This window comes from Cetorhinus maximus, chromosome 22 (assembly GCF_964194155.1).
Source record: "Cetorhinus maximus chromosome 22, sCetMax3.hap1.1, whole genome shotgun sequence".
Taxonomy (NCBI): domain Eukaryota; kingdom Metazoa; phylum Chordata; class Chondrichthyes; order Lamniformes; family Cetorhinidae; genus Cetorhinus; species Cetorhinus maximus.
The window spans coordinates 14,745,237-14,766,459 of NC_135900.1; the positions used below are offsets into that span (position 1 = coordinate 14,745,237).

At 44.5% G+C, this 21,223-nt stretch overlaps 1 protein-coding gene across 3 annotated transcripts in view; it reads right to left on the bottom strand.

Annotated features, from left to right (window-relative positions):
* LOC144696487 (monocarboxylate transporter 2-like) overlaps positions 1-21,223 on the bottom strand; it is a 158,260-nt gene that overhangs the window by 19,851 nt on the left and 117,186 nt on the right. For all 3 annotated transcript variants that reach the window (XM_078567839.1, XM_078567837.1, XM_078567838.1), the window contains 2 exons: positions 7,652-7,795; positions 4,783-5,622 (listed from right to left, as the gene is read on the bottom strand). In XM_078567839.1, coding sequence (XP_078423965.1) covers positions 4,783-5,622; positions 7,652-7,795 — 984 coding nt within the window. The remainder of the gene's footprint in view (positions 1-4,782; positions 5,623-7,651; positions 7,796-21,223) is intronic.

A 21,223-nucleotide genomic window follows, 5' to 3' on the forward strand; every position in this document is an offset into this window, starting at 1 on the left:
CGTTATGGCCCATTATCTCCTTCTTGTCTGTGGGAGCTTGCTGTGCGCAGGTTGGCTGCCTGGCTGCCTATATTACAACAGTAACTACAGTTCAAAAATAATCCACTGGCTTGAAAACGCTTTTGGGTGTCCTAAGACCACGAAAGGAGCTGGATAAATTAAAGTCTTTCGTTTAACACGTCTGGTATGCGCATGTCTAGCACAACAATACGAAGATAAAATCCCTGCCCCAACACCTCCTCATATTGCACAGGCGGCCAGACCTCCCAGGACACGAATGAAGAAGTGGCCACTTGCTGGCTGTCCTCAGTTTGCAAATGGAATGTATTATGTTACAAAGCAGTGTGTATAAAAAAAGGATTTGCATTATGATTAGGTAGATCTATCTTGGGGAGGTGATACTGGTAAAATATAACGGTGACAAAAAGTTAAATTTAAGGCACTGCCAACACAATACTTCACTATGACACTGATGTGCTGAAATGCATTTTTGACATTTATAGTGTTTTCATTTGGTAGATGGCTTAACTCTACATGATGCTGAGCATCTGAATTCTACCATTCGGAAACCCACACAGTAGAATGAACATAGGCCAGGATTTTACATTCAGCGTGCGGGAGAGGGCCCAACATGCTGGAACATAAAATGACGACAGGCATGCATCCCGACGTCATCACACTGTCCCGCCATATTTTGTTCAGTGGGCGTATGCCGGAGTTGGCTGCGTGCCCGCCGATAATTAAAAGGCCTATTAAGGCCATTAACGTACTAATTAACTCTGAATTTACACTGCCCGTCCAACCTAACGGTTGGCGGGCAGGCGAAAAGGCCAAGTGGCCTTTACGTTTTTTTAGGAAACCTCATCCACGGGTGGGTTGAGGTTTCCTAAAGCTTTTACAAGTTGAATGAAAACTTTATTTGAAAGATAAAAACATGTCCCATCTCATGTGACACAGTCGCATGAGGGAACATGTTTTATTAAATTTTTTATGTTATTAATCATTTCTTTAAAAAGTGCTTCAATCTCCCTGAGACAGCTCCGTGCCTCAGGGAGATTGAAGCGCTCTTTCGTGCACATGCACAAAAGAACGCTGGACCCGACTCTCCCTTTTCCCCCACCCCCCCGCCTGCACAGGTAGACCACCGCTCGCGATCCACGCTGGGCGGGCCTTAATTGACCCGCCTGTGTGAAATCGCGGTGCCGAGCCGATCGAGGGCGGTGGTCAGCTCTGCGACCACTCCCGCCGAGCCCACCCGACGCAGGAAAAGTTCAGGCCTTAGAGTCAAGCCCTGTTTTGTCAGCCTCTTGATCTAGGCACAGTTTGGCCAAGGAGAAGCTAAAGCATTCCCATGGAGGAGGAAGGAAAAATCAAAAGGGCAGGAGTTGCACTGGGGCTGGCCTTAGCTGAGGGAACCACTGCCCACCTACCTCTCCACAGCAGAGGCACAAAGACTATCTGGCTTGGAGATGGGGAAAAGAATTATTGGAAGAAAAGCTACATTTTTTTTCAAAAGTGCCTTTCTTTAAAAAAAAGATTTATCCTTTATGCAAACTAAATATAAATGCTGGATCGAATAATTAAAATCAGTAGCTAGGGTTTCAGTTTGAGAAGAAGCTGGTGAATGTCTCATCAGCTTGACCATTCCTAGCAGTATGTGCTGAATAGGGAGAGAGGCAGCATCGGCATGGATGTTTGCTGTGGGGTGATGATGTTGACCCATAAAGTAGGGAACCTTATCATTACAAGTGTATGAACTACAAGACTGTAAACATACACAAAAAATATTAGAACAAAAACAAAAACACCTGGAAAAACTCAGCAGGTCTGACAGCATCTGCGGAGAGGGATACAGGTGACATTTCAAGTCCGTATGACTCTTCATCAGAACTAAGACGTATAGAAATGAGATGAAATATAAGCTGGTAGAAGGGGGTGGGACAGGAGAGCTCGATAGGGTGCCAGTGATAGGTGGAGGCCAAGAAGAGACTGCCAAAGATGTCATAGACAAAAGGACTAAGGGGTGATGACGGTGGTGATATTATCTAAAGGATGTGCTAATGGGGACATTAAGGGTGACAAGCAGGACAAGCTAGTGGCAGATGGCCCTAGTGGGGGTGGGGTGGGGGGAAGGGGGGAAGGGATCGAAATGGGCTAAAAGGTGGAGATAAAACAATAGATCGAAATAAATTTAAAGATAGGAGGGGAAAAAATATAGCTGTAAAAAAATGATAAATTATTGGAAAAAGGGGGATCGGAAAGGGGGTGGGGATGGAGGAGAGAGTTCATGATCTGCAATTGTTGAACTCAATATTAAGTCCGGAAGATGGTAAAGTGCCCAGTCGGAAGATGAGGTGCTGTTCCTCCAGAAACATTAGGCTGCATTTGCTGCCAACACTGTGCAGGCACAGTTGTATGTGCAGCCACCATCTTTATAGGGGGAAGTGTGCAGCAGGGCACATGCTCGGCGATCACTAGCCCTGGAATTGCAAATATTACAGCATCGGTAGCCGAATCTCTCAGGGGTTGCACAGTTTTCTTTATCCCATATGATTCCCTTAACATTTTTCTTGCCTTTTTTTCCCCTATTCTTTTGGGAAGGTGCCTTTCTTCCAATAAACCAAGGCAGTGTATCTCAGTGATGCGGCAGGGATGGTGTGTAATCAAGCCTGTATTCCATCATCTGCCTGCCCTGCTTAAGTGTGCTGCACTGGGAGAACGAAAGCCTGGAGTTGCAAACGGAACTGCGGCTGTCACCGGGTGGATCAGGAGCCTCCCCCCTCTCTCCCCATCCCGATGCCCGGAAACTGTGGGGAGGCCGTGCCCTGAGTGCTCTCCCGCCACAGGGCTCAGAAACTGGGTGAACCGCTTCCCACCTGCAAGTGAGGACATAGGATTCTGCGTATAAGCGGTCAAGTGTCCTTACACAGACAGATATCGGTGGCCATCTTGCATTTTATAAATTGACTGTTCCATACGCAGCGCTCAACTTGATAACATTTAGCAGCTTGTGTTAGCACTTGGAGCGTGTAAGTGTTAAGCTGTGACAACTGTCATTCAAAACTGACAGCCAAAACCTGGGTCCACTCAATTTCACTGGGGAAAAGTGGCTGCACAGTGGACAGCCAGGATCAGAGACATCGCTGCGATGGAAACAGTCAGATGTTGAACTGAAGGTAACCTTCAGAACATTGCTGTGCAAAGATACAAAAGCTTTGTTGCACAAACAGTCATGTTCACTGCACTGAAATTTCCTATGTTATTCCACCCAAGCAGGTGAAAAGCAAAGTGATTGCTCATGACAGCTGAAGCAGGTACCTTTGCAACAGGAATCTCAGGATCTGAGGGTGCGGAGTGGAGCTGGAGTGAAACTCAAAAAATATTAAAATGTTTCTCAGGACTTGTTGAAGCTGTGCCGACTTCATGAAAAACCTGCCATCAAACAGTTTCTATTCATTGAGGGAGGACAGCTATGCAGTTATCGGAACCATAATATCCTACGTAAGCAATATATTTTTAAATTTATTTGTTCATGGGATGTGGGCATCACTGGCTAGGCCGGCATTTATTGCCCATCCCAAATTGCCCTTGTTCAGAGGGCATTTAAGAGTAAACCACATTGCTCTGTGAGTTGGGAGTCACATGTTGGCCAGACCAGGTAAGGACAGCAGATTTCATTCCCTAAAGGCATTAGTCAACCAGGTGGGTTTTTTTACAACAATCGATAATGGTTTCATGGTCATCATCAGACTTTTATCCAGATTTTTAAAAATCAAATTCAAATTCCACTATCTGCCGTGGTGGGATTGTAACCCAGGTCCCCAGAGCATTACCCTGGGTCTCTGGAATACTAGTTCAGTGACAATACCATTACGCCATTGCCTTCCCTAAATTTGATTATACTTATCCTACATCAAGTATTTATTAAAGAAAATGTTATTTTATGAAACTATTGCCCCTTTATATCCAAACCATGCAGTTTATGTTCCAAGGGGACATTATTTCATTGTACCAGACCAATGCAATTTTTAAAAAATGCAATGGGTTTCACAAACACAGATCATTCTGGATCAGTGATTGAGGCTGCATCTCAGACAACAGGAATAGACTGTAACTTACAGGCAGTGTTGTTGCCATAGGACCTGAATTTGAAACCATAATCAACTTAAAATATGAAAGAGATATTAAGCGTATTCAAACTCTGCCGTTCTGCCACATTCCAATGCTTGTGGGATATGTTTTCACAATTTGAAACTGTAAATGACAAGCCAGTGAAAATGACTCAAAGTATCATTAAATATTTCAGCGACAGACATCAGAATGAGCTAGGCAATTGAAAGTAAATGGAAAGGCTTGTCTCCGCGCATCATCTTCTTCCTTCTCTACCTGATTATGTATGGCTGCAATCAAATCACCCAGGCAGCCTTGGAAAAACACATAACATCTTGACTTAATTGAGTCGCAAAAGGCTATTGTATCCATTTCTTCCCATTTTCCAGCTTCCTTCCTCTGTCTTCTTTTAATCCCTAGATCTATTTTCCTTTCATCCTAGCATTTCTGCTGGCCATTTCCCTATAATTGATCTCCCTTTACTTATGTACCTTCTTCTATTTGTAGTATCCAGTTTTTCATTTCTTCCTAGACCCCTTCAGTTTCATACGTCCTAAAATGCCTAACGCTAAGAATAAACATTTTTCTCTTGCTGAAAATATTGGACAAGCTCAGCAGATTTGAGTTGCGAGCACGGCACTACGTGAAGGCTTCAGAGTACATGATTCTTACCTGCCAGTGGTGGCCCCACAAGGACTGGGCAACACTCTACGATGGTGACGAGTCCCACTGCACTGGAGAACCTCTTGGCGCCAACCAGGTCCATCAGCGTTTCGAAGAGAACAGCACTCACCATTCCAAAGGCAAAGCCGAAGAAGACGGTATAGACCACCAGGCCTGTAAAGCTGCTTGCCAATGGGCACATAACGTGACAGAAGCCATTGTAGAAGACAGCAAAGCTAAAGAAATACTGGATCTTTGGCCTCACCCATCTAGAGTTTGCAAGGAGCCCCATGCTGGGTCTTGCAAACATATCTATAAAAGCTAGAATGGAGAGCAGGAACGCTGCGGAATATTCATCTATGCCCATGTGCTTGGCATAAGGAGCCAAAAACACAATCGGGGCAAAGAAGCCAAAAAACATAATGACGTTTCCTGACAAGTAGATCAGAAATCCCCGATGTTTGAAGAGGCTGAGATCTAGATGGTTATTAAGTACTTCAAAGACTCTTAATCTCTTCTTCTTTTTCTGCAACAGGCCATCCCCCACATCTTTGCTCTCATCTTTCTTTATAGTGGAAAACTGTGCATCTTTTGTGGCAATGGGTTTTGTGGGTTGTAGCGGCCTCATCAAGGATCCTGCCACACAGCAGTTCAACAGTATTGCTCCTAGGATAAAGAAACTGCCTCTCCAACCAAATACATTAACTAAGTACTGATTCAGAGGTGCCAGAGTACTCAAGAACACTGGGCTACCAGCCATAGCCAGCCCATTGGCAATGGGGCGCTTCTTGTAAAAGTATTTTCCAATCATAGTTAAGGATGGTTGCAGGTTGAAAGCCAGTCCCAGTCCTGAAAAAAAAATAAAGAGAACATTACATTTATCAATATGTACATTGGGAATAAGGATTAATAAAATATTTATGGAGTAAGCAATAAGGGAATAGGTTGGTACTGAAAATGCACACAGGTATAAATAGGACATCAGGAATTGCTGTGTTTATTCCATAAATCATTACAAATATTCCACATACTAATTGATTTGTGATATTTCACTTCACGTGCACACCTAATATCACTTTGGCTCACTTTTGTAACTAAATTGTTTAAAAATAGTGATAAATTAATTATGAAGTATTCGAATGCTGGATCTTTTCAACCATTAACAATCCTCCCATTGTAAACCTCCAGAATGCATTACAATGGGGAGAATTGTGCTGTCGCTGCACATGGCATGTTTGGAAGAATTACCAAATGGGGAGTTCCACTGCTGCTGTCACATCATACCCTGTAACATTTTACCGCTTGTACCTCTACATCTAGAATCTTTAGGGGTGAAATTCTTCATTCGTCAAGGGGAAGGGTGTGTGTTTTGTAGAATTAAATGTTTGGTCCGTTTCCCGTACTTGGTGTCAGCATCACATCGCAGGTCGGGCACAGTGACATGTACACAGCCCAAACATCATGGGGCAGGATTTTTCACGCGGCATGTCAGGCGCGTGCCCGATACGCCTGAGTGTAAAAAAGCGCGGGATGACGTTGGGCAAGCTTCCCGACATCATCGCGCACTCGCGCGACATTTCGGTCAGCGGGGCGCATGCGAGAGTCAGCAGCGTGCTTGCCGATAATTAAGAGGCCTATTCAGGCCATCAATGTATTATTTAACCTGGATTTCTCACAGCCCGTCTAACGTTAGGGTTGGCGGGTGGGCGAATCGGCCAGGCGACCTTTGGATTTTTGAGGAAACCTCATCCGAGGGTGAGATGAGCTTTCCGATATTAATTTAAAAAAATAAAAATGTTTGGGCGGAATTTTTATAGTCTAAATGTTTAGGTGAGTCTGATGTGTGGACACTTTTTGCGCAATTTAAAATCTTTATTTGATGGTTTCAAATTCTTCAGCTCCCTGAGGCAGCTCTCCGTCTTCAGGGAGCTTTCATTGCGCGCTCCCCTCCCCCCGCGCCCGCGCTGACTTCAGCGCTCGCCCTCCTCCCACCCCCACCCCGGCAGCGCTGAGCCTTTCAACGCGCCTTTCACAACGGCTTGCCGTTAACTGGCCAGCCAGCGTGAAATCGCGGTCGGGAGCCAATCGCGGGCGGCGAGCTATTTCCCAGCTGCTCCCAGGCCCTGCCCACCGTGCCCACCCGACGACCTCAAAATTCTGCCCCGTGCTTTAGTCCCCAACCTCGGCGCCGTGATGCCTCATTGCACACCAATGTGAATCTTCCTCCTGCATTGGCTATCAGTCAGAATGACGCTGTGGCGTTTTCATTCACAGCAAGGTACATCTATGAACTAAAAACAGGCACCTCAACATTTCTTGATGAGTAATGTTGGGCACAAAGGTATTCAAAGGATATGGGGATAGAGCAGGACCGGAGTTGATACCAAAGTTCAGCCATGGTTTTACTGAATGGCAGAGCAGCCTCAAGAGACCGTGAGACCCACTCCCACTCCTAATATTTATGTTCTAAAGTTACTAAGTACAGTGTTGAAATAAATTCCAGTACATTTGTACTTAATTGTTTCATTAAATTATCCCTTCTTTTCCCTATTCTCTTCAGATTCCACCCGCTAATTTAACTCTCTCCAACTGCAATATCCATTGCTTGGAAAAGCAGCTCCACTTAATCCATGCCTACTGCATATCTGTCATCAATGATGCCCAAACAACTTGTTAAGAGTTATGCTTTGGTATAGGCAGAGGAATCTCAGCAGACTTCCTTGCCCTCCATCCTGGGGATGATCTGAAGGCTGCAATTCATACTCAAGGCTCCAAGTCAAGATTGTAAGTCCCAATCTATTGTCAGTGCAAGCAGGTTGGGGAGACAGCGACGCACATGGCACATCTTCTACCTAATGCTGCTGGGCATAATACTCACCTCCAATGCAGCCTACGCAAAGAAAAAGTCCAATGATACTGTTGCAAAAGGAAGCAGCTATCATTCCAATTGAACATAGCAGGCCTCCGCACATCATCACTGGACGGCATCCGTACTTGTTTACCAAAACACTGCTTAAAGGCCCTACAAGGAATAAAATGAAAGGGAAAGGTTGTCATATTCCATTACAATATGGGTTATATCGCTTTCCAAAGCCTGTACAAAAAGGCTTGAAACCTCAAGAAAACGTACAAATGGACAGCATAACAAATACCTTCAATTAGTTTTTCATCCGGTTCTTCAGTAATATTGGCGTGGTTAAGCAACTTCCAAAAAGAGTTTCCCATTTTGTCCCAACATGAGATGTCTATAATGTTATTTTCTGAAGGAAGCAATTGCACTTCCTATCGTATCAACTGGAGAATTACACCACTAGAATCAACTCAACCCCTTAGCCCTTACTGCATTTTATTGCATTTTTGGTGTACTTTTGCATTCATATCCATTGCATATTAAAGCTTACATGGTTGATTATCAAGTAACCATCTTTCCATTGGGCTGGCATAGGCAGAGTAAGCCACAACCCCTCCCTCACAACCACACACACACACACACACCCCCTGATGGAAGTGGTCAGAGAGCTGAATTTTCATGGTTGGGTCTCATTTGCATTCTATCTGCAGGCTACCTGGGCCTTCTGTACGTTGTTCACCTGTTGGCTGGGACAGGAAATCTTGGCACCTCCATCGAAGAGCCCAGTCCCTGCTGGTAAGATAAGGGTGCTGATTGAGATTGACTGTGGTAATGGGTCACAGCCCTGTCACGCTCCTCCTGGTCTCACGAGTATCATTTGAATACAATTTTCAATGATAATGTAAATTATCATTAATATAATGATATTAAGAGTGGCTTGCAGACATCCCTTTAGGAAACTACTGGTCAATGTCAAGTACCAATGAGGAAACTCTTTCGAGTTATCAACAGTCACAGATTGCAACTCTTTTGAGTACAATCACAGTTCTTGGTTTCCGGGAGCGGGACATGAACCCACAACCCTCTGATTCAAAGGCGAGGGTGCTATGAACTGAGCCACAGCTGACACCTCAGGTGCACATTCTTCCCTTTGGCACTTAATAATTACATTGGAATCCTGTTGACATTAATGCAATAGTCTAGTGTGGCTCCCACCTGTTTCCAGCAGGTGTCTATGCCAACCATTTCAAAGCCACCCCCAAAATGCCAGATATCTCAACGTCAATTGGAACAGGGTGGTAAGAACTATGCTGTCATATTTGACCCCAAGATGAGCGTCTGACCACATATCCATGCCATCACTAAGATCCCCTATTTCCACTTCTGTGACATCACCCAACTTTGCTGCTGCCTCAGCTCATCTGCTGCTGAAACCATCATTCGTGCCTCTGTTACCTCTAGTCTCGACTATTCCAAGGCAGTCCTAGTTGTTCTCCCACATTCTTACTCTGTGTAAACTCGAGGTCACCCAGAGCACTGCTGCTCGTGTCTTAACTTGCACCAAGTACCATTCTCCTCTCATCCTGGAGCTCACTGACCCACATAGGCTTCCAGTCAAACAACGTCTTGATTTTGAAATTCTCATCTTTGTTTTCAAGTCTGTCCATGGCCTCACCTCTCCCTATATCTGTTCAGTAATCTCCGCCAGCCCCACAACCCTCTGAGATACCAGCACTTGTCTAATTCTAGCCTCCATTTTCATTGGAGTTTAGAAGAATAAGGGGTGATCTTATTGAAACGTACAAGATTCTGAGGGGGCTTGATGGGGTAGATGTTGAGAAGATGTTCCCACTAGTGGGGGATTCTCAAACTAGGGGACATAGTTACAGAATAAGGGGCACTCATTTAAAACTGAGATGTGAAGGAATGTCTTCTCTCAGAGGGTAGTGAATGTCTGGAATTCTCTATCTCAAAGAGTTCTGGAGGCAAAGTCACTAAGTATTTAAGGAGGAGGTAGATAGATTTTTAAAATACCGGGAAGTTGAGGGCTATGAGGAGCTGGCATGAAAGAGGAGTTGAGGCCTGGGGCAGATCAGCCATGATCTTATTGAATGGCGGGGCAGGCTTGAGGGCCAAATGGCCTATCCCTGCTCCTATTTCTTATGTTCTTATGTCCTTGAGCATTCCCGATTTCATTGCTCCACCATTGATAGTCATACCTTCAGCTGCCTAGGAACCAAACTCTGAAATTCTCTCCCTCAACCTCTCCAATTCTCTACTTCTCTTTCTTCCTTTCAGATACACCTTAAAATCTATCACTTGGCACTTTCTGCCTTAATATCGCGTTACGTGGTTTGCTGCCTAAGTTTGCTTTGTAAGGCTTTTGTGAAGCGCCGCATTAGGGTGCTTTATTATCTTAAAGGTGTTATGTAAATATAAGTTGTTGTTGCTGTCGTTTTCATTGTATAACCATTTGTTCTGCTGAACAGGAAGAACAGAAAGGTGTTACTGCAGGGTCCATTTTAATCCCTAAGCAAAATGCTGACCGGGATGTCCAGGCCACCCACCTGGGAGCTACAGTACATAGGAAAAGGAGTAGGCCATTCAACCTGTCGAGCCGTTTTGGCTGATCTGTATCTCAGCTCTATTTACAGGCCCATGCTTCACATTGCTGGATGCCCTTACTCAAAGAAGTATGGAGGAAAATTGGATGGCCATAACCCTGGTGAGTTTAAGTGCTTTCGTGCCAGTGAGGAGGAAAATCCAACTCGAGTGTTCATTTTTCTTTGTGGGCAATAAGACTGGAAGCCATTTGGGTGCATCATCACAGTAGCAGGGACTTCCCTGTATCAGGGCTGCAGCGGTACACAACTCTGCACACACTATGGCTGTTCAGGAAAGAATGAGATTTTGCACTCCCCTCTCTCATGTTATGGATGAAAGTCAAGTTGCATTATTTCAAATTGAAATCTAGCAGTGTGGTGACCTGCATACCATCACTGTCTCAGGAGTGTTCAGTACTGTCACTACATTCAAAGCTAATGACTTATGCTGAGGCAATTCGAATACTAATGAACATTAAAGTGTTATTTTAGCTGATGTGTGGAAATACAAAAGAAAACATCTTTTTGATGACGAGACTATGACCATTCATCAATTGCTAGAATCAAGGCTGAAAATAGCTTTCCCTCAGGTTCTCTATTTTGGATTCTTCTTCCCTTAATTGAATTTGAAGCAGGGAAAAAAATAAAGCCGTCCCATTTAAAGCCTTCCCATGTTCCTGGTCTGTTTCTTCGATACAGGAGAATAGTTGGAGGATGGTACATTGTATGACAATTCTAGGGAAGAGTGGGGGGGGGGCTTTATGCATCATACTGTTGCATTTTACCAGGTGATGTCCTGCCTGATGCCACGCCTAGTAAAATGTAGCAGTATGGTTGGTGCATGTTGAAGTCATCATGCTGACGATTGCATTTTTAAGAATTCGTTCTTGTGATGTAGGCACTGCTGGTGAGGCCAGCCTTTGCTGCCCATGACAAGGTAGTAGTGAGCCTTCTTGGACCACTGGGTAATAGTTTAATACAACTGAGAGGCTTGCTAGGCCCCTTTAAAGGGTAATGATTTTGCCGTGGGATAGGAGCCACGTGTAGGCCCGACAGGTTACGGACGGCCTAAAGGGCATTACGGAACCAGTTGGGATTTTATGACAGCTTCATGGTCACTTTTATGGTAACAGGTTTTATTTCCAGATTTTTTTTTTAAATGAAGTTTCGCTCTGTCCATGGTGGGATTTGAACTCACTTTGTGTGGATAATTCAGCTCATACACTTGATAACTAGCCCAGTAAGTATTACCACAAAACCATCGGCCTCATTACAAATGCCTTAAGATCAATTCCAAGCTAACAGTTAAAGGACTAAATGACACTGAATTGGCTGGCAATGCCCTTTTAAATAAAGGAAACTGTTCAGTCACCAGTTTTTAAAAATGTGCCCTGCATGCATGACACACACCTACTAAACACTCTGAACTCTGAACATATCAACCCGGATGCAGGGAACACAGTCCGGTTATTTGTGAAACTTGTGGGATGCAGGCCATTAGGATTTGTGGTCTTGCTTACACCATCACAAAGCTGTATCATCTCATTTTCACCGGATCTTGCAACAAGTGGCTGCACGTCAGGCTTCATCAGTTAGATTTCAGGCACAATGCCTCAAATTGCCCGGAGGCTAACTCGGAACTTAAAGTGTCCCAAACGTTTTTCCATCCAATTAGGTCAGATTGAGGCATCACACGTTGGTTCGAAAACTCTTCTCCCTGAGAGAGGTTAGATGTGGAACTCGCTACCACGTGGGCAGTTTGAGACGAACAGCACAAACAGCATTTAAGGGGAAGCCAGATAAACACGCGAGCGGGAAATGATTCGAATGTGGTGTTGATAGGGTTAGATGAAAAGAGGCCGGGGGAAGGTTTGTGTGGGGCATAAATGCTGGCAAAGACCAGTTGCACTGTTTGGCCTGTTTCCTTGCTGTATATTCTACGTAATTTGATGTAATTTATAATTCTACATAACCTCTGGTATCCAATCTGTGAATGTTTTGTCCAGAACAATGAAACAGTAAGATCTCTTGCTCCCTCCTGTTATTGGAAAAATTGTGTTTTAAAAATTGACTTTTTGAGTTAGAGCTTTGCCAATCACCAGAGTTGACTCCGTATAAATGCTTATCTGATCAAATGAAAAAAACTTGCATAAATATAGAGCTTTTCACAACCTCAGGAAGTCCCAAAGCCCAAACTGAGTACTTTTCAAGTGTATTACTTGATAATTTAGGAAATATAGATGCAGTTTGTGCACAGAAAGATCCAATTGACAGCAATGTAATGATGAACAGGATAGTGTCTTACTTTCAATGCTCCAACACTCAAGGAGCTCATCACCGTCCAGGACTTAGATGTCCACTTGATGGACACCCCATCCACTCCCTTAAAAATTCACTTCCTCACCACTACTGCACCTTGGCAGCAATGTGCACCATCTACAAGATACAGTGCAACAACTCACCAAGGATAAAAATAAAATACTGCGGATGCTGGAAATCTGAAATAAAAACAAAAAATGCTGGAAATACTCAGCAGGTCTGGCAGCACCTGTGGAGAGAGAAACAGAGTTAACGTTCTGAGTCTGTATGACTTCTTCAGAGCTCTGAAGAAGAGTCACGTGGACTCGAAACGTTAACCCTGTTTCTCTCTCCACAGGTGCTACCAGACCTGCTGAGCTTTTCCAGCATTTTTTGTTTTGAACTCACCAAGGATCCTTTTACAGCACCTTCCAAACACATGGGGCAGAATTTTGCCCTCGGCGTGCGGGACCGGCGGGGGCGGACGGAGGGGGTCTGGAAGCCGACTGCTGCCCCGATCCACAGCGCGCTGCGATTTTACACGGGTGGGCCAATTAAGGCCCGCCCAGCGTGATATGCGAGCGGCAGCGCTGCGCACTGCCTGTGGTGGCAGGGGGAGGGCGGCGAGCAGGCCTAGTGCGCACATCACGCATGCGCGCGAAAGAGCGCTGAATAACCTCCCTGAGGCACAGAGCAGTGAAAAATTATGAACAGTTGATAGCTTAATGGCCTTAACAGGCCTTTTAATTGTCAGCGGGCACGCTGCCATCTCTGGTGTACGGCCGCCGGCCGAACTATCGTGAGAGCGCGCGTTGATATCGGCACGCTCGGCCAATGGGAACGCGCATCATTTCACGCTCGATCGGGTCAGGTGCATGCCCACCCACCGAGCTAAAAATCCTGCCCATGACCTCTAACACCTTGAAAAGAACTAGGGCAGCAGACACAATTAGAACACTGCCCTAATTTGGAAATGTATCGCTGTTCTTTCAACGTTGTTGGGACAAAATCCTGAAACTCCCTCCTTAACAGCGCTGTACTGAGTACCTTCACCACATGGACCGGTTCAAGAAGGCGGTTCACCGCCATCAAGAACAATCAGCGATGGGCAACAAATGCTGGCATTGCCTCTGACAACTACACTCCATAACTTAACAAAAGAAACACAGGTGATCTATCTTCCTGTTGTTCACTGAAGCATTGGCCAGCACACCAAGAAATACTCTTCCGCACTTCTTCACACAGTACCATGGGATCTTTTACAGGCATGATCTCAGTTTAAAATTCCATTTGAACGATGGTATCTCCAACAGTGCGACGTTCCCTCAGCGCTGCATGTGAAACTAGCTCATGTGTCCAAGTCTCTGGATCGGTTCTTTAACCGGAAACCTTGTGACAAGGGTATTACTTCTATCCATGAAGAGACAGTGGAGTGGACATAAGGTGGTTGGCTGATAGAATGTGCCAGGAGGCAGACTGATAATCCTACTCCAATAGGAGGACTGGGTCTCGTAACCATCAGGATGCTAATACACAGGGTGCATAGAGCCATCTCCATACACCTCAGCCCTAAAATGGCATTTAGAACCTATTTATGTCACAAGCTGCCTCCATTTAGAAATAAGAACATAAGAACATAAGAACTAGGAGCAGGAGTAGGCAATTCGACCCCTCGAGCCTGCCCCGCCATTCAATATGATCATAGCTGATCTCATTTTGGCCTCAACTCCAATTTCCCGCCCTCTCCCCATAACCTTTCAACCCATTACTAATTAAAAATCTGTCTATCTCCTTAAATTTATTCAGCGTCCCAGCATCCACTGCACTCTGAGGTAGTGAATTCCACAGATTCACGACCCTTTGAGAAAAGTAATTCCTCCTCATCTCTGATTTATATCTACCACCACTTAGCCTATGGCCTCTCGTTCTAGAATGCCCCACAAGGGGAAACATCCGCTCCACGTCTACTTTGTCTATCTCCTTTGGCATCTTATTAGATCTCCTCTCATCCTTCTAAACTCTAATGAGTGTAGACCTAAACTGCTCAATCCTTCCTCATAAGACATGCCCCACATCTCTGGAATCAATCTAGTGAACCTCCTCTGAGCTGCCTCCAATGCAACGACATCCTTCCTCAAGTAAGGGGACCAAAACTGTGCACTCCGGGTGTGGTCTCACCAATGCCTTGTACAGTTGTAACAACACTTCCCTATTTTTATACTCTATTCCTTTAGCAATAAATGCCAAAATTCCATTTGCCTTCCTTATTACCTGCATACTAGCTTTCAGCGATTCATGCACGAGGACACCCAGATCCCTCTACACTGAAGCATTCTGAAGTTTCTCTCCATTTAAATAATAAGTCGCCTTTTTATTCTTCCGACCAAAATGGATAGTCTCAGACTTACCCACGTTAAACTCCATCTGCCAAATTTTGGTCCATTCACCTAACCTGTCCATATCCATTTGCAAATTTCTTATTTCTTCATTGCAACTTACTTTCCCACCTATTTTGATGTCATCTGCAAATTTAGTTATAGTACCTACTATCCCGGAATCCAAGTCATTAATATAGATTGTAAATGGTTGGGGCTCAAGGACCGAACCCTGTGGCCCCCCACTAGTTACAGCTTGCCATCAAGAAAAAGACCCATCTATCTAACTCCAATATAATCCCAATTATCTTCTTGCTGTCCTCAAGTGACCATCTCAGCCGCCTATTTGGAAGACCTCAGCAAAATATAGATGACCACAGCAATGGGGCGGCGAGTTTGTCCACACTATTTTCAGGGTGCTACTGCATGAAATGCACAGGGCACAGTTGAGGCAGAAATTATTATGTCCTTCAAGAGAAAACTGGATAAACATTTGAAGCAGATGTGGGACTATGGAGGAGAGAGGAGAGCAGTGGAATTAGTTTTGGATTGCTGTGGCAGACACAGGCATAATGAGCCAAATAGCCTCCTTCCACTTTGCAAATCATTACATTTCTGATTCCAGGGGTGAGGGACAATCTGACAGAATTTCATCCAAACAAATTTAATCCTTGACATTTACCATTTTTAACAGTCAGCTGAACAAGGCTGGAGTACAAAGATTTGTAAATGAGCTATTAGAGAATTCCTGATCCCAGTGCAATCCTGATTTACAAATGTCTTTCTTCTTCGCAATGATGGGCTGGATTTTAGCCCCTCCCCCACCACTGGCAGCCATGTTTTCAGCGTGGGCGGGGGCAGGTAAAATATGTCGGGTGGCTAACCCACTGCCTTCACGCCCACTCCCAACCCAGTCCCCATAACATATGGGGTAGGTAAGGCACCCAATAGCCTGCCTATTCTTAGATCTATTAAGATCTGATTAAGACCCTCAATTCGCCTCGACTGCCATAATATGCTGGGCAGTGGAAGGCGAGCGAGGGTAGTAAGGCCATTTTCTCACACAAGTTAGTGAAAAGGTGGTAAGGAGTATTCTTTTGGAGGGGGGAGGGGGGTTGATGCCCTGTGTGCATCACCCACCCAAGATCATACCACCACCTCCATGTGCCCCCAAAACTGGACCCCCCCAACCCGGACCCCCCTCACCCCTCTTCCCCAGGGTGCCTGATCCCTCCCCACCCAAAAATCCCAGAGCCCACTTGTTTCTGGCATCCATGACACTTCTTTGTGGGGCTGCCTGCACAGCGGCATCCACTACTGAGTTCTGGGCGCTGCTGGTACTGCAAGAGCTGCCGGCCAATCAGATTAGCTGGCAGCTCTCAAGGGCGGGACTTCCTTCCACACAGTAAGGTGCAGCTTGCTAAAGCCAGCCACAGCATGTTATCACAGCAGGGCAGCCTTTCATCTCCTTCCTGGGGAGGGCAAACGGTATTCCCCTCTCTGCCCCACCCCTGCTAAATCCAGTCCGATGTTTTCTACTTGTTCTGAAAGTGGATCACATTTTCCTGGCGTTCAGGTTCAATTTCAGTGCTAAATTTTCAAACTGAAGCAGGGTCGATGCTATTGCACTAAACTGAATACTCATCGCAGGTTGAGTCGCAGGTAGGTGGTCAGATTTGACTCAGTATCCTGGCAATGGATCAGTGTTCTAGATGAAACAGGAATATTAGGACTGTTTATTCTTCACTTTGGTTACTCAAACCTTAGCTAGAGCATAGCAAAACATCACTAAATAATATCGCGGTGCGTCAACAAACTTCATTTTAAGCAAATGGAAGCTTGCTGTGCGCAAATTGGTAGCCACATTTCCTGCAGTACAACAGTGACTACACTTCCAAAAGTACTTCACTGGCAGCAAAGGACTTTGGGATGTACTGAGGTCATGTAAGGCGCTATATAAATGCAAGCTCTTTCCTTCCGCACACGTTGGTCACAATGCGTTTCCCGATGCAGCTGTTAGAAAGATTTGTGCTAAAACCGGCAGTATGACTGACGTTTTAAAGCTTATCCAATTTACGCTTCAAATGCACAGCCACTTGGTGTTAAGCCATTTAGTTTTCCCACAGGATAAGAATGGACTTCTCCATCTGGACCCAGCAAGCTCATTGCCAGGCCTAATATTGGCTGCGATCACAGCCTCCTAAATTAGCTAAGCTGACCACAGGAAATTGTGTACAACTCTTGTGCCATTAAAGTGGCAGGCACGAGGTCAGGCGTACTCTCGTTCCTGCCACTTTGACAAGTTGATTGGGAAAACTCACCCCTCTCCTGTGTTACAACAGCTGCCAAGAAAGAATCCTGACCTCACGGGGGCAGAGGTTCTTTGCTGTCAGTTGAATAAAATTATATCTGGTGCTATTTGCAACCTTGCCTGTGTGATCATTTATTGTACAGTCGCGTAGGCATCATTATAACCGGCACAAGATCCACTTTCAGTGGCTCAAAAGTGAACCATGACACCTCTCAAACTTCACTTTTAGCCCCTTTAGTATTGGTCAAAGGACAACCACCCGGTCAGCTCTTAGCTAAGATTAAAATAGAACCTGTATTTGGGAATCAGTGGTTGAAGCAGCTCCCATTGTCTGGCCAGAGAGTGATAGAGAGTTCGCTCCAAGTAGTTATTGGGCTGAAGCCTGTATGTGCAATGTAACGACACCATAATAATTATAAATAAAAAATAGAAATAATAAAAAAAAATGATGGAAAAGTGTCAGGTTACGAGAGGTTGAAAATGCACAGGGCACGGTGGAGGCAGAAATTATTACATCCTTTAAGAGAAAACTGGATAAATATTTGAAGCAGATGCGGGACTATGAAGGAGAGAGAATATTGGTCAATTTTTCTTCATGTTTGGAGAAGTAGCCAGGAGACTTATACATAATTTTTCTCACTACATTGAAGTAACAGCTTTGGTACATGAACATGTATTAAGATTATGTGGGTTTGCAAACAAATAAAACTCCCAAATGCTTCTTTTTGCAACGGAAGTTGGTAGTCCTTTAAGAGGTCGTCATTCATAAAACAATTGCATGGTTCATATTATCTCAGAAATGCAGGATTTTACATTTAACAGTAATCAGGTGCAGGTTATTTTCTGATATTTTCGGGTTCCTTATGCCAAATTTGATAATATTCGTGTGGGATATTATAACTCTCCCAGTGAAATCACTGTCCTAATGGCATGGAGCCAACACAACTGTTTAGAGCCCACACAAAATCAAACCCAATCAAGCCATCAGGACAGGGTTAGGGATCGGGATTAATTAGAAGCTCAATCAAAGAGCTGGCACAGGTACAATGGGCCAAATAGCCTCCTTCTATTCTACATCATTCTGCAATTATATATTATTTATACACACACATATGCACACACATCATACACACATAGGCTTAATACATATATATTATATATAATTATATATGTAATACATATATATATGTGTATTTTGTGCATAGAAACCACCTCAACCTCACTCTCGTCATCTGTAACTTCATGTAAACTGTTGATTACCTCACGGCCTAGCAAGCTAGACTGCCCACTCAGCTGGGACATGATGACAGGAGGTGACAGGGATTTCAACGGAGTGGGTGTGGATCATTTGGTGGCCCAATTGCGATCAATGCGGTCAATAAGGTTACAATGGCTGCACAAGAACAGACCACACGAAAATGGACACATCCCTTCGTCAGTTGTCACAACTGGGCAACCTTTAACGTTATAACCATCCAGGATAAAATTGAGAACCTGGGTTGAAATGTTGTTAAAAAATAAATTATAGTGAAGTTCTTAATTGTTGATCATTTCTTTCATCTGGCATAAGAGCAGAGAAAATAAGTAATTATCCCAGCGTGTCACAGATCCAGGTGTTCGATGGATCGATCCTGGAAGCAAGCAATGAACACCAGTTGTGTTCCATAGGTACATCGCTTCCAGCTTCCAGGATTACTGAGACTATAATCTTTCACTTCTGCGGCGGGATTTTCCCTTCTCTCTGCAGTGGGTTTAATGGCGAGTGTTGGGGGCGCAGGGAACAATGCGGTGGGAGCAGTAAAGTCGTTTTCCGGCCGGTGTAAAATGAGGGGGGGAACGTGCGTCATGGCGGGTTGCCATTTCCACCAGAGGCTGGCGTGAAACCGTTTTGCGTCCCATTAATGGGATGGAGATGAAGGCCCGGCCGGAATCACCTCCCCCCCCCAATCCACTGTGCCCAATCATCCGTGCCACCCGCGGGTTTCCACACCGGTCCAGAACGTGCCTTGACCAACATGGCATCCAAATGTCAGGCTTATCTGCAAAAAGGCCTAGGGCAGCTCGCGAAGATTGGAAGAGAAGATGGAGGCCTCCAGCGACCGGACCCTGGAACACCCCAGGCAGCAGTGGGTGAGTGGAGCATCCACGATGTGGATCTTCTAACCTCAGGGCCTTCCCGGAGGTCCACTCTCTTTCTTCAGGACCTTCCAGAGGGGTGGATCCTCTTTCTTCAACGGTGAGTCAGTTGATGTCCGGGCGCCTGTTCAGTATGGCGCCCAGATATGATGATGGGGTGCAAGTCATCCAGCTCGCCCCGCAAGACGTCGGGAAACCTCCAACTGCATAATCAACAAGGCCGGCATCGCGCGATTCGCCACAAATTCCCACCAGCCCCTGCGGCGGGAAAGAATCCCCATTCCTGCGCCACCCTCCGCCACAGGACTTAGTCCCCGAAGGGAAAATTCTGGCCTCCATTTTTGAAAACTTCAATAAAGCAATCAAATGTGGACGGAATGCAACCAACTGGTTTCTCGTTGTTAGCAAAGGGAAGCATCAGACTCAAATCCTTTGTAATTTGAGAAGGAGTTCTTCTGCCTTATCTCCGTATTTAAGTAGTCACTCTAGATTTATGTCTACCTCTAGGACCATGTCCAAACATTTCTGGGTGATGGATGCAATGTGATAAATGTAGCCTTTAACCATTTGGCTAGCAATAACTTTTTTTCCCTCCTGTACACAACTCTTGAATGGCCAGTAAGAGGAGTGAAAAACATTTCAAAGTAAAATAAAACAAAATAAAATTGTACCATTTTGTCAGAGAGTCTGTTTACTTGGCAGTGCAGAACTTGAATAGTGCTGAAAACAGAGACATGTTGCCAAAGCTTTTTGTCTTGTACTTATCAGGAGAAATGTAAGAATGCCAAATTTCAAACAATCACAAAAATTTGTACTACACGGGACAAAGCTGCTGATTGGTTGGCAAGTCAATTCTGATTGGCCAAGGTGTTGCCATGGAGAAAGCAACGGGGTACTATCGGCTCCCCAAGATCCTAGGTAATTCAAAAAAGGTGCAACGTTTGAACATATATCTTTTGTCTGCAGAGAAGTGGTCCTGCTGTAGTTCATAATAGGCAGAATACACACCATACTCAACCAGCCTGCGCTCGCAAAGCCCAAAACAAAACAGCTACTGTTAGATGTGATTCTGTGATTGGGCAGCACTTGCTGAACAATCCTGAGCGTGCTGATAACTATACTAAAAACCAACTTAAGATGATCAGTCAAGCTTGTAACACAACTCATTTAGGCTGGCTATAAGCTTCATACATTCATACCTATTCTTTGCAAAGAAAAGGAATATATTCAAGTTTTGTGCTTTTATGAATTACCTGAGAGCTTGGAGAGCCTATAGTTCCTTGTGGCTTTCTCCTTGGCAATGCCTTGGCTAATCAGAATTGACTTGCCAACCAATCAGAAACCTATTTCCCTATAGTATAAATTGTTGTGATTATTTGAAATTTGGCATTCTTGCATTTGTCCTGATGAGTGCAAGATGGAAAGCTTTGGCAACATGTCTTTCAGGAATATTCAAATCCATTGTTCTATCTTACTAAGCCATGGGTTTATTTTTTGACAGATCAGAAAATACTTTTCTTCTAAATGTTTCAAAGCAGTGAAAAAGAAACACTGCAGACCAGAGGCTGCTATCATCGGTTAGTCTAAATCTTCTAGATTGAGGAAACTAGCAAAAATAACAAAGGCATTATTAATGTCAATGTCCGTAGTTTAATTAATATTGTTGATGGACTGAAGGCACAAGTTGCTACATGGGATATGACGTGATTGTACTATCAGAGACCTGGCTTATCAATGGGTTCTTAATATAGTTACCAAGAATTCAGGAATGATCGAGAAGAAAAGGATCAGTATTGATTGAGGATGATGTGACAGTTCTAAATAAAAAGGATATGCTAGGGCTGAATATGTTTGGCTTAAATGGAGGAGAAGAAAG